General features: G+C 34.1%; 3 protein-coding genes across 3 annotated transcripts; 2 read left to right on the forward strand and 1 right to left on the reverse strand.

The window, feature by feature from the left end:
* Positions 1-231: 231 nt before the first annotated feature.
* On the reverse strand, positions 232-952 carry HELRODRAFT_90986 (hypothetical protein; the record flags this gene model as incomplete). The annotated part of the gene is made up of 3 exons (XM_009033512.1): positions 232-392; positions 512-719; positions 812-952. The coding sequence occupies 3 exons, from the start codon at positions 950-952 to the stop codon at positions 232-234; spliced, it is 510 nt and encodes a 169-aa protein (XP_009031760.1).
* Positions 953-3,249: 2,297 nt separating this feature from the next.
* On the forward strand, positions 3,250-5,601 carry HELRODRAFT_182785 (hypothetical protein; the record flags this gene model as incomplete). Its single annotated transcript, XM_009033513.1, has 5 exons — positions 3,250-4,015; positions 4,084-4,214; positions 4,802-4,905; positions 5,029-5,389; positions 5,497-5,601. The coding sequence occupies 5 exons, from the start codon at positions 3,250-3,252 to the stop codon at positions 5,599-5,601; spliced, it is 1,467 nt and encodes a 488-aa protein (XP_009031761.1).
* A 1,230-nt stretch (positions 5,602-6,831) lies between these two features.
* On the forward strand, positions 6,832-12,767 carry HELRODRAFT_194677 (hypothetical protein; the record flags this gene model as incomplete). Its single annotated transcript, XM_009033514.1, has 14 exons — positions 6,832-6,958; positions 8,413-8,576; positions 8,850-8,964; positions 9,130-9,516; positions 9,738-9,764; positions 9,938-10,099; positions 10,171-10,413; positions 10,628-10,743; positions 10,848-11,020; positions 11,241-11,340; positions 11,439-11,513; positions 11,836-11,920; positions 12,242-12,380; positions 12,686-12,767. The coding sequence occupies 14 exons, from the start codon at positions 6,832-6,834 to the stop codon at positions 12,765-12,767; spliced, it is 1,995 nt and encodes a 664-aa protein (XP_009031762.1).
* Positions 12,768-12,950: the final 183 nt, after the last annotated feature.

A 12,950-nucleotide genomic window follows, 5' to 3' on the forward strand; every position in this document is an offset into this window, starting at 1 on the left:
ATCGACTAGCAGCATGTTGCTAACGTTTGTATTAGACTGAAACGTACACATAGATCAAAGGCTCGCGACACGGTTTCAGTTTACAAAAAGATCATTTTCAATGCATATATCTATTAAAGTCTACTAAACTAATTCAAAACATTTGTCAATTTTGAAGTATTTATAGCTAGGGTAGCTAAGATTGTCACATAAGTTGGAATTTAGTCCGGCCAAGCGAGGAACATGGAGAGATCAGTAGAGGAAATTGATGCCCTTGATATCATCTGGATCCAGAACAACAGGTGGATTGCCGAAAGGATATTCCTTGTACATGATGGCAGTTTTAACGTCTGAATGTTTCAAGCCAAAAACATGTCCGATTTCGTGAGTGGCCGTGTGCAGAAGATTCTTCGCTGAAAAACCAACGTTGATTAGGATGCCTAACTTCATCTTACGACTTCAGATTTTGCAGATAATTTTGAAAGTTTGAAAAATAATAATTATAAATATGTTTGTGGTAAAAAATAATTACTTTTTCCTGAACCGTCTCCCCATAGTTCATAGTCATCGAAATCTAACACGCCAGTGCTAGGGTAGAAACTATGAGCCAAAACATTTCTGCGTTTGTGGTCGAATGGGTAGCCATCCCTATGGTCTTTTGCAAAAAAATTGATTCGAATGTCGCATTTTTTGGAGTTAGTTTTTGTAACTTTTATTTTGGGATCAGCTGTCATCCAAATCTTGAAAATACATTTTTAACGAGAAAAACTCAGCAATGAACATCGTTAGTGAACTCAGCAATGAACATTGTAACATTGAAAGTGTTACATACTTTGAAGGCTTTAGCAATGATGCTGTCGACTTTATCTCTAGACAGGGTGGTTTTTGAAGGATATGAGAATATGTTGTAGGTGAATGTCGACTTACCCCAACTATCTTGAGATAAATTATTTAGATTTTTAACAAATAACATCAAATGATACATTTTATGAGCTTTATTGGAATATTTATTGGGTTTATGATTAAACTTAACTAAATTTCCATAAAATTTTAATCGCAAACTGCTCATAACTTTCACAACTGCAAGTCAGCAACAGTAAGTACCAAATACTTAGTTACATATTCATTTAAAGAAACAGAAATTTTCTACAAAAAATTCGGAAATAAGTAAAAAATTGAAAGCTCCTAATAACAATAATTTTTCGCTGCGCCACAAATCATTTTTAAAGTAAAATAAAACTTGTATAATTGAATCTTTTGTCCTTTTTTCGGCCAGTCAGCACTTCGGGATGAGGATATATTTTTTTCATCATGGACAGAGTTGCACCGTCAAAGACGCCTTCATAAACGTAATTATTATTATTATTGATAAAATTTGTATTAAAGTTATACTCCTATTCGAATTTGTAGTTTTCTTAATTAGTTCTAAAAGATATCGTGTGAATTTGCGTGAATCCAAGCATCAAACACATTGCTTTTGCGTGTTGTAGACGAGGCGGTCTCTTTGCAAGGTTCTGCAACCATTTCACCGCCTCACCGCTCGTTAAATTTAAATCTAATGAATATTCATCCTCTTGTTAATTCTAAGAAATGTCATTCTACCAACCAACCTGTATCCTGCAATCCTTGCGCACGTTGCATCATTCTGATGGCTCCCTGAACACTCGCAACATCCTGCTGGCCACCTCTCTTAAGATACCCATGACGTTTCAGGAAGTTCTGCATTCGTGGTGTGGCGTTCAAGTCGTTCGTTTGATTTAAAAAGTCACAAATTTAAAATTTCGAATCGAAGATTTTATTTAAAATTTGATCGACTGAACGTAGCAAAACCAAATTCTTTAAACTTATAGGTAACAATTCGCTCCACGCTAGGACTGACTAACCAGGGCTTCATTGTAAGATTGTGGGGGTGAAGAATCAAATTGGACGGCAGGTGGCAGGCTGGATCCGTCTTCCTGGTTGGGTGGAGATGGCAGAGCAGGAGAGCTGACGGCCAGACACACGCCCAACAACGAAATTATTTTCAAAATTTTCTTTGAAATCATTTCAAATTCACTTGCGAGGATTCCAATGATGCAAAATTAATTTGTCAGTGTGTGGCAGTTAACCTCTTTATAAAGAGTTTCCACTATGCAAAATCTAAATGTACAGTAATTGGCCAGTGAATATCGAATCATTTAGTTTTCATTGTTCTCATAAATCCACCTGGGCTCTGGCAGTTTGACGTTTTTTAGATATTTCTATTTAGAATAACCTTTATCGCCAATAATTTCTTGCAAAAAAACGAACAAATCTGTAGAAAATTTTTTATCTCGTCGTGTTACATCGATTTGTTAACGTTATTGAAAAGGCTGTTTCCGCTGCGCGTTTCTAAGTGCCTGCCTGCTACAATACTCACCTAATGCCAGCCACCTGACGTGTTTGTTGTGTATCTCAATAATGTACAAACAAATAAAAAACATGTGATCATTTGCAAGTGCGTGTCATTTTGTGTGTAGGTTTGTGTTGTGTGTTTTTGTATGTGTGTGTATTGTGTGTGTGGGTGTGTATGTGTCTGTGTGTGTGTGTGCGCACGTGCGTGTGTGTGTCTGCGTGCGTGTGTGTGTGTCTGTGGGTGTTTGTGTGTGTGTGCGTGCGTGTGTGTGTGTGTATGTGTGGTGTATCATGTGTGTTTGTGTTTTATATGCCGACACAGAATGATAAATGCAAAAGTTGCTAAAAATTATAGAATTAAGATAAGAAAATGGAAAAAACAGCCAAAATTAAAGTAACGAAAAATGATGCATATATAGTAAAATGAAGTTGGTTATTAATTGAGGAATATGTAAGAATAGATAAACCAAAATTATAACACATAAATAAGATTAATAAGAGCATACACATATGAAAATAATTTATTAGGAAGGTCGTTCTAACAAATATTGTTGTGAGATGTAGTTCCGAGATAAATTTATTTTTATTTGTAAGTGCTATAGCTCAATTCATATTCAAATTCCATGAATATTGTTGAAAATGTTAAATGCTTCACAATATAACTTCTTATACTTTGAAAACTTCTGTCAAACAAAAATAATAAATTTCTATTCAAAAATTCTTAATTTCTATAAAATTAAAACACTATTCTATCAATATTTATGAACTCAATGAATTTTTAACAACGTTGTTTTTGTGTATATTAAACTTGGCCTGATTGTGAATCATCTCAAAACCGTTAGATTTAATTTAAATTTTTGATTGGTTCGTAGAAGCGAATGAATAAGTTTATAAAAAATGTTGAAAAAAATTTTGATTTTGTTAATTTTTTGTGGGCTTCATTTGTGCCAAGATGGCGATGAACCGACCAAACTATACCGTCTCTTCACGAAAACTCACTACATGTTGTCTCGACAGTTGGACGACTTTGACGGATTCATGAAGATAAAGAATGACGACCAATTCCAGCCGGCCACGGATAAGTTCTTACACATGTACGGAAACTTCAGGCACGGAAGTCGCTATCCCAGCCACTCGGATCCTGGTAACGCTCAAAAAGCTTTGGATAAATTGGCAGGGAAGATTCCCAATGAATTATACGAAAAGTTGAATACCGTCCTACAAAATATGAGGAGCGTTCCGTCGTGCATGCTGTCGCCATCAGGTCGCGAGGAACATCGAATGATCGGTGACGAATATGGACAAATATTTGCGCATCTCTACCAGACAATCGGTAGTGATCGTAAGCCTAAGCCCAAAGATCTTAAAGAAGAAGATTTTGTGTTTGGACACACAGACTTTGAAAGAGCCATCACAAGCATGAGAGGATTCATGGATGGATTTCTTCCCAAAGCCCAATCCGTTGGAGTAAATTATACTGGCCAACCAAAAAATGTCAATCGATTTCTGAGATTCTACACCGTTTGCCAGTTATACATCACAACAGTTGCAAAGAATAACCAAACAAAAGTGGAAAAGAACAAGTTCATGAAGGCGAAACTGCCGGTAATATTGAAGACTGTGAGGGAGAACTTCAATGCTCCAAATCTAGACTGGACAGATGGTCTTCGTATATTATATATGATTAATATATATCAAAATTTAAATTAAATTTTGTGAATTTTACTTTAGGGGATGTGCATGCATGGGGCTCAATATCAGGCATGGAACTGGCCATCAACAGAACGGCAACTTGGGTTAAGTACTTGGACTCGCCAGATAACCATGTTCTCGAACTCATGGAATATGCAACAGATTTATCTGTATTTTTTCCTTCTTTCCAGTTTATTTTTATTTTTTGCTAAAATTTAAAAAAAATTACCTAAAGGCGTAATTGTCAGTAAAGTCCTGGCACTGGATCATTTTGCGAGATGAGATTGTGAAATTCACATTCTTCACTTTACTCCGTCTGACTGACTAGATTATATGCATCACATTCACCTAATTATTTTTTTTAGCATATAACATGCACGACAATATTTATTGATAAAGTCATTTCTTATCAAAAATTTTTCAGAAAATTCTTAAAGTTCTGTAGAAATTTAAAAAATAGATAACTGTTCATCAGTCTGAGCACCCTTGAAGCTGTGACATTTTTATTAGTTGTTGTAAACGAAACAACAAAATGCGTCCTGTGTAAGAGTTGTATCAGCTTTTATGTTAACGTTGATTTTTCAAAAGCTCTCCTTAAATGATGTTTTTTGCATGGAGGTGCATCTGAGACTTCTACAAATTTTTTCGGAAAGTTTCAATTTTTTCAGAAATTTTTTAACTTTTTCCAGAATTTCTCTGAAACATTTTCATTTTCCCGAAAATATTTAATTTTGTTTTTAATTTTTTTCATTATCAGGCGTACTGGTGGAAGGGTCCTGGCAACAAGATCAACTACCAGATGGCCTGTGAGGTCATTGTGGAGATGATTCGTTTGTTTGATAGCATACTGGCTGGAAAATCGTAAATGACTACTCTCTAACCATTTGAATTCTCATTATTATTATATTTTTATACGTAATTGATATGTGCCTCGATGAAAAACCGTTCATGATAGATTTTTTTATTTTTTTTTATCGCCGCCAGACAAGAACTCGGGAGATTTTATTTCAGCCACGCGGAGACGTTGATCCCCCTGTTGAACATCCTCGGACTCTTCAGGGGCGACCCTCCCCTAAAGCACGACCAATTTGAACAAAACAAAAACAGAGAATTCAAAACGACCAGAATGTCTCCGTTTGCGACTAATTTCGTCATCGTTCTTTTCTATCGAGGCCAGAAGATGAGTCTTGAGACGGCCTTCGTGCAACTTTACTTCAAAGGGAAGCCCTACTATTTCCCGTACTGCGGAAAGAAAAGTATTTGCAAATATTCGATTTTGAGGGGGTTTCTGGAAGAGTATCTCACGGACTGCAAAGTCGATGTGGATACAGAGGACTGTAAATACGTTTGTATCTCGCGTTCAGTTACTTCTTACGTGTGTGTGTGTGTGTGCGTGTGCGTGCGTCTAACTTATTTTACTGAACATTATTTAACTTGAAATTTCACAATTAGATGCCAGCGAAAGGCTTCTCCTCTGAAATTCGCAAGTTGAAGATTCGAGACTTAATTTGTACTCTTGTCATCGCTCGCTTCGCGCTATCGGAAGTTATGTCCTAATCAGATTCCGCTGCTGTTTTTTTACGAGATGAAACGTCTGATACCTTTGATACATTATCCTGTATCTTAATTAGTCTTTAAATATGATAGATTTGATACTATCATATATCCTAATTAGTCTAGTCCTTCTGTGACGCATTTGATTTTATGATATATTATAATCGTTTTATTGATTTTACAAACGTGACCAGTTGTTCTTGGCTGCAATATTTATAATATTTTTGTTAAGTCTATTTCATTGGTTTTATATTTTATTGTTTTGTTTTTTTGGTAAAAATTTTTTTAGTTGAAAATGGTGAGTGTTTGTGTGTGTGTGTAAGTTAAAATTCAATTGAAAAGTTTGTTATAGTTAGGAATGAAAATAACTTGAACGCTGTAGAGAAAGTTATGGAAAGAGAAACCAACATTAAAAGTGATAACAAAAGCAACCGAAACGCTAACAAATGATAATCCTATATAAAATTTCTTTTTATAGTAATTAAAATAACGATGACAAACTCTGCGTTCAAGTTTAATTACCAGCATGCTAAATGTCTAGTTTCATGTGTTCTTGTGCGTGTGTGCGGATTTGACCTATGACCTATAAGCATTCCAGTGAACTGACGTACACACGTGCTGCTTCCTTTTTTTGTTGTTTCGTCCCTGAATATGTACGGGCGTTCGATGCACACAGGAACGTATTTTAATCCTAGGACGCAACATAATGTATGCACAACGCACACAGACATGTACCAGGTACACACACATACACACACACATGTCAGGTACACACACAGATTATTATGTACGTGCATGTATTTATATATGTCAGGTACACACACAGATATTTATGTACGTGTATGTATTTATATATTTCGTGAAAGAGAGAGAGAGAGAACAAAATAAGGATGAGAATTATTTCATTCGTACATAACATCTTGTTATTGAAACATTAGAAGAATTCAACAAATTAAATCTTACTACTTCTATGGCTTCATGGACGATCTACCAATCAGATTTCGATTATAGATTAGTGACCGACCAATAAGAACTGAGCTGTCGAAATTGTTAAATCAAATTCTTGATCGAGGTTGAAAAACAATTTTTAGCGGCATATAAGTATTTAATAGGGCTTTTAAAGAAGAAATTTGGATTGGAAATTATTTTATTTTTATATCTCAAAAAAGAATATTAAATAATTTTTTCTATAAATTTGAGTTTAATAAAACTTTAACTTCAATATCACAAAAAATGAATTCAAAGTTCGAAGTTTTGCGACAGTCTGCACTCGGATATTACGAATGTGTGTTGGATCTGCTCGAGGAATTCGATATAAGTAAACATTTTCTGGCGAAATACGATTCAGTTCAGATAAGAAGTATTGAAAAACTTAAGTTTAACCTCGTAAAACATTTACTCTATGAGTGCGTTATTAAATTTGACGACAACATTAATGTTACCAGCAACAACAACAACAACAACAACATTAACAACAACAATAATCACAGCAACACCAATGACATCAGCAAAGACAACAACTTTAACATTAATATAATCAAAAACAACAAAGTTTTATCTTCATCTATTCTGGCAGAAACATCATCATCAACAACATCATCATCATCATCATCAACATCATTATCATCATCATCATCAACAACAACAACAGCATCATCAACAACAACAACATCATCAACGTCAATATCACCGTCCCCAACCACAACAACAACAACATCATCATCATCATTATCATCAACAACAATACCATCATCAAGAGCGACTTCACGTTCGTCATCATCATCATCATCGCCTGCGCCCACATCATCGTCATCATCATCATCATCGGAGTCATTAATCATCTTTGAAAATAGGCAAAATAACAATGGCGTTATGCATGGAAAAGATGACGGCTTTAATAATAAGAACAGTAGCAGTAGCAGTAGCAGTAGTGGTAGTAGTAGTAGTAGTAGTAGTAGTAGTAGTAGTAGTAGTAGTGGTAGTGGTAGTAGTAGTAGTGGTAGTAATATTAAAATGAGCTTATCCTTTTGTGAAATTTTACTAAATTCAAACTTTCAACTGGATGAAATTTTTGAAGAATTGTTCATTTTGTTACAGGAAGAATGTGACGATGACGAAGATGAGGATGAATACGATGGTGATGATGATGATGCTGATAATGATGGTGACAGTGAAGTAAATTCTAGTGATGATGACGAAAATAATGATAATGATGATTGAATTGAAAATAATAGTTTTGTTAACAATTGTGAACATTTTAAACGCTGAAAAACGTGATTGAGATTTTCAACATTAAAATATCAAATAAATCGTTTTAAACCATTATTGCCTCATTTCAAATTTCTTAAAAATTTATTTCTACATTAAAGTCTACAAAAATGGGTTTTTTTCACATAAATTTTTTTATACAAACTCATGGAAAAACCAACAAGATATACCTATTTCAATGTTATTAAAACAAAACACATTAATTAATTTAATCATTTATGTATATATAATATAACTTATATATAAAGTATAATATAATATAAATTTAAATATAAAAATTAATATAATATAAATATATATAATGGTCATTTATTAAAAAAATTATTTTTTTAAGTTAAGCGGTTCTTACACTTGTATAATACAATAGCGGCAATTAAAAGTAAATCTAGCCATACAAAAAAACAAATTGATTGCGAAATCTTCATAAAAATTTGTTTTTTACGCTAAAAATGCCGCCTAGGAAATTAGGTAATGCCATTTTTTTTAAATTATTATATAATTAACAATAATTCAATAAACAAAAAGATTTTTTTTTAAATTGAAAAGTGAAGAAAGATGAAAAAAGTGAATCAACTGAGAAAAACCAGCAGGTGCAATTTGAGTTGAGATGGGAATGGGAAAATAAAAAAGGAAGAAAAGTTAGTGAATGGAAAATTTTTCCAGAAAACGGACAACAAATTTTTTCGAAATTATTCAAAATCGGCCACTCAGTTAGTGTAATTTGTGATAACTAATAAGTAATAAAAATAATGTAATCAATGTCTGACTGCCAACTAAATTATTAATAAATTTAAATTTTAAATTTAATTTTTTTACTTTATTAATTTCAGAATTAAATTACTTTAATACTTGTCTAAAATAAAGATAGACTTTTGTTTTATTTTTAAAGGCTGAAATTTCAATTCTGAATTTTGTGTAATAAGTTTCATTTCAAGAATATTTTATAAAAATTAAAATATAAAAAATTAAAAAAAACAAACTAGGTGGCAGCATTTGGACTGGATGGGCAGTTGTATGATTTGAAGTTTGATGATCTCCTAATGAAGAACCAAAAATCAAAATTTGAAAAGTTGATTAGAACTGCTGTCATTAATAAAGGTGCCCACCAACCACCATCATCATTGCAATCAATGTCATTATCATCATCATCACAATCATCATCATTATCAGCCTCATTGTCATCATCATCATCATCGCTGCCATTAACTTAGTTGTCGGCATCATTATTATTATTTTCATACACATGCACACACACACAAACAGACAAAAATATAAAGTATGAAATCTATACAACACCAATAGATCAAGCGTTCCTCTGGCAATATGAAACAGAGGGAAAGTGTTGCCAATATTTCAAACCCACCGACTGCCTAATTTTGGAATCTGCTTATAACAGAAAGGGCAACACTGATACTACTACTACTACTACTACTACTAATATTACTACTTCTACTACTACTGCTGCTGCTACTACTACTACTAATAATAATTATAAAAATAATGATGATGATAGTATTGATCTTAAAGATGAGGATGAAGTGGTAATAGTAAAGGTTAAAGGAAATGATTATGAGGTCAGTTTGAAGAGCATGCGGGCTGTTGATAAGACGGATAAGAACATTTCTTATCGGGTTCAGAGAATTAGTAGTGGTTAGTGATGATGATGGTGATGATGATGATAACGATTACGTCGGTGATGGTGATGATCATGGTGATGACAAGAGTTATGATTATGATCAAAAGGGTTATGGTTATGATGATTGTGGGTAACATGTTGTAGTTGATAATTATGATGTGTTGATGATGATGATGATGATGATGATGATGATGATGATGATACGTGATGATAATGATAGCAATTTTTTTTAAAGATGCCACTAAGCTGAAAAGTGATGAAGGTACTTTTACTTGTATTAATTTTTTTTTCTTTAACTGATATTTGGCTGGTGTTGGTTGATTGATTGAATGTATGAATGAATGAATGAATTAATGATTGATTGATTGATTGATTTATTTATTCAAAGAAATAGCAACTGACAGACATAGCATGTCACGATATAATACTTCATAGGTTTCATCATTAAAACTGACGATGATAAGATGAGCAATGGAAATCTCAAGACTGATGATGATAATGATAGCGGGAACAAAGAAAATGGTGATGCTGATGATGATGATGTCAACGGCGGTGGTGATGATGATGATACAAAAACTAACAGACCTGCAAAAAAGTGTAGGTGATATATATATCATAAATTTTTTTCTCCTTCTCGCATTCAAAAATAATAATTAAAATAAATACAGCAAAGAGGGTCAAGCCCTCCAAAACAGCAGCAGTGACCTCTGACCCAATACCCTCGACCTCAACTGACACTAACAATACGGTGGCCAACAACGACAACAAACGCAAGAAGGCCGGTTCAAAGGTCACGGCCAAAGCGACCAGTATTAAAGATGAGGTCATTAAGGTCAAGGCTGATGTCACAAAGGTCAAAGGTGGAGTCACCGATGGTGGGGGTGGTGAAGATAAAAAGGAGAGTAAGCAAAGTTAGATGGATTTTTAAAAATTTTTGTTTGTTTGCTATTTTGGCTATTGCTATTGAAGATTTTTATATATAAATTATTGACGGTTTAAAATATTTGATTTAAAAAATTACAACTCACTGATGTTGCTACATTATATTATTCACAATAATAATAATAATAATAATTATTGTTATAATAATAAGTAATAATTTTCGAACTGTAATAAAAACGCCAGTGAAGACGATAGTGATAAAAGGTCGCGCCCCTGTTGACCCCGAGTGCAAAGAAATGGTGACTCAGGCCCACGTGTATGACGACGGCAATGATGTCTATGACGTCATGCTCAACCAGGTTATCGTTACGTCATCAACAACAATATCAATAATAATAATAATAATAATGACGTTAATAACAACAAAAACAACAACAACAAAATTCCCAACACTCCCATACAGACGAACATCAACAACAACAACAACAAGTTCTACATCATCCAATTGCTCGAGAGCGACAACAGTAAGACCTACCACGTCTGGACGCGCTGGGGTCGTGTAGGGGCCAGAGGTCAAACCGCCCTCATGCCCTTTGCAGAGAACTTTCACTCCGCCTATTTGTGCTTTTGTAAAAAGTTTGGAGGAATTTTTTTTTGGATTTTTTTCAGTAATTAAATAAGACCACGAAGTGATAATCTCAATTAATGTTGCATCTGATGAGCCAGTTGATTAATTAATTAATTAATTAATTGGTTGGTTGATTGATTGATTAATTGAATTATTATTTAATTAGAAGTAAAATGGAATGAAGAGAGGATAAAGATTCTGGAGAATAATAATAAAAATAATAAAAAGGTTTCAGGACAAAACGAAGAACCAATGGACCGAGAGGGACTCCTTCGAGAAAGTTGCTGGCAAGTATGACATCGTACATATCGACTATAAAACTAAAGAGGTCAGCCATGATGATGATGATGATTGTGATGATGATGATTGTGATGATGATGATGATTGTGATGATGATGATATTGATGATGATGGTGATGATGACAGCCGAAACCGAAGATCAAAAAAGAAATTGAAGCTGCTCCAAAGGTACCTGAATCTAAGTTGCATCCAAAACTACAGGTGAGTAAGTGAGTGAGTGAATGGATGAATGAATGGATAAATGAATGGATGGATGAATGAATGAATGAATGAATGAATGAATGAATGAATGAATGAATGAATGAATGAATGAATGAATGCATGAATGCACGAGTGAATAACTGAATGAATAATCAATTGCCTATTTTCCAGTCAGTCAAATATCCAAATGAGTTTTTAATATGTTTACTTATTCTGTCAATTTCAATCAATCAATCCATTGATCAATTATTCATTTATCTACCCATTATTTATTCACTCATTCACTCACTCATTGATTCTTTCATTCATTCATTCAACTTAGGACCTAATTAGATTGATATACGACATTAAAGAGATGGAAAGCACAGTTATGGAGATGCAATATGACGCTAAGAAGGCGCCTCTAGGTACCAAACATTCTTTCGTTCGTTTGTTCATTCATTCAATCATTCATTCATTCATTCATTTACTCATTCAATCATTCATTCATTCATTCATTCATTCATTCACTCATTCAATCTCTTTCTTGCTGGACGACTGGTGGAAGGAACTTGTACGTCATGGTACTTTAAACACACACACACGCACACACACACACAGAGACACACACACACTCACGCACGCACACACAACACTAACACACAAAACACACACAAGCACATAGTTAACATATATTTATTACAAATAAATCGTATTACACCGGCATAATTAGTTTTTCCAACTTCCAGGCCAATTGACAGAGAGGCAGATCAGCAATGGATTCAGCACTCTGAAAGTGATAGAGAGGCTGATCAGTTGCAACTCTTTGGGTTCTTCTCTGGTTGAAGCCTGCAATACCTTCTATACGCAGATACCCCACTGCTTTGGGTATGTTTTTTGGTCTTTGTGGTGTATTTTGTGTTACTGGACTGTTTTTTATATTGTTTGGTTTGTTGTATTGGTGTGTTGTTGCTGTTTGTTTGTTGTGTGGTGTGTTGTTTGGTTTGTTGTATTGGTATGTTGTTGTTTGTTTGTTCGTTGTTTGTTTGTTGTTTGTTTGTTTGTTTGTTTGTTGTTACCATCATGCTTGTATTTTTTGTATCTTATCTGTATATTTTGTTGTATTTCTTTTCTATCATCATCATCACCACCATCATCATCATTACCACCATCATTATCACCATCATCATCAGCATGAGAAGGCCGCCACTCATTAACACCACTGACCATTTGCTGAGGGAGATGAAATTGCTTGAAGTCAGTTTATGGTCATGATGATGATGGTGTAGTGATGATGATGATAAAACGATGATGATGGTGTGGGGGTGATGATGATGATGATGGTGTGATGATGACGATGATGATGATGATGATGATGGTGTAGTGATGATGATGATGATGGTGTGATGATGATGATGATGGTGTGATGATGATGATGATGATGACAGACTTTGGGTG

This window comes from Helobdella robusta (assembly GCF_000326865.2).
Source record: "Helobdella robusta unplaced genomic scaffold HELROscaffold_92, whole genome shotgun sequence".
NCBI lineage: Eukaryota > Metazoa > Annelida > Clitellata > Rhynchobdellida > Glossiphoniidae > Helobdella > Helobdella robusta.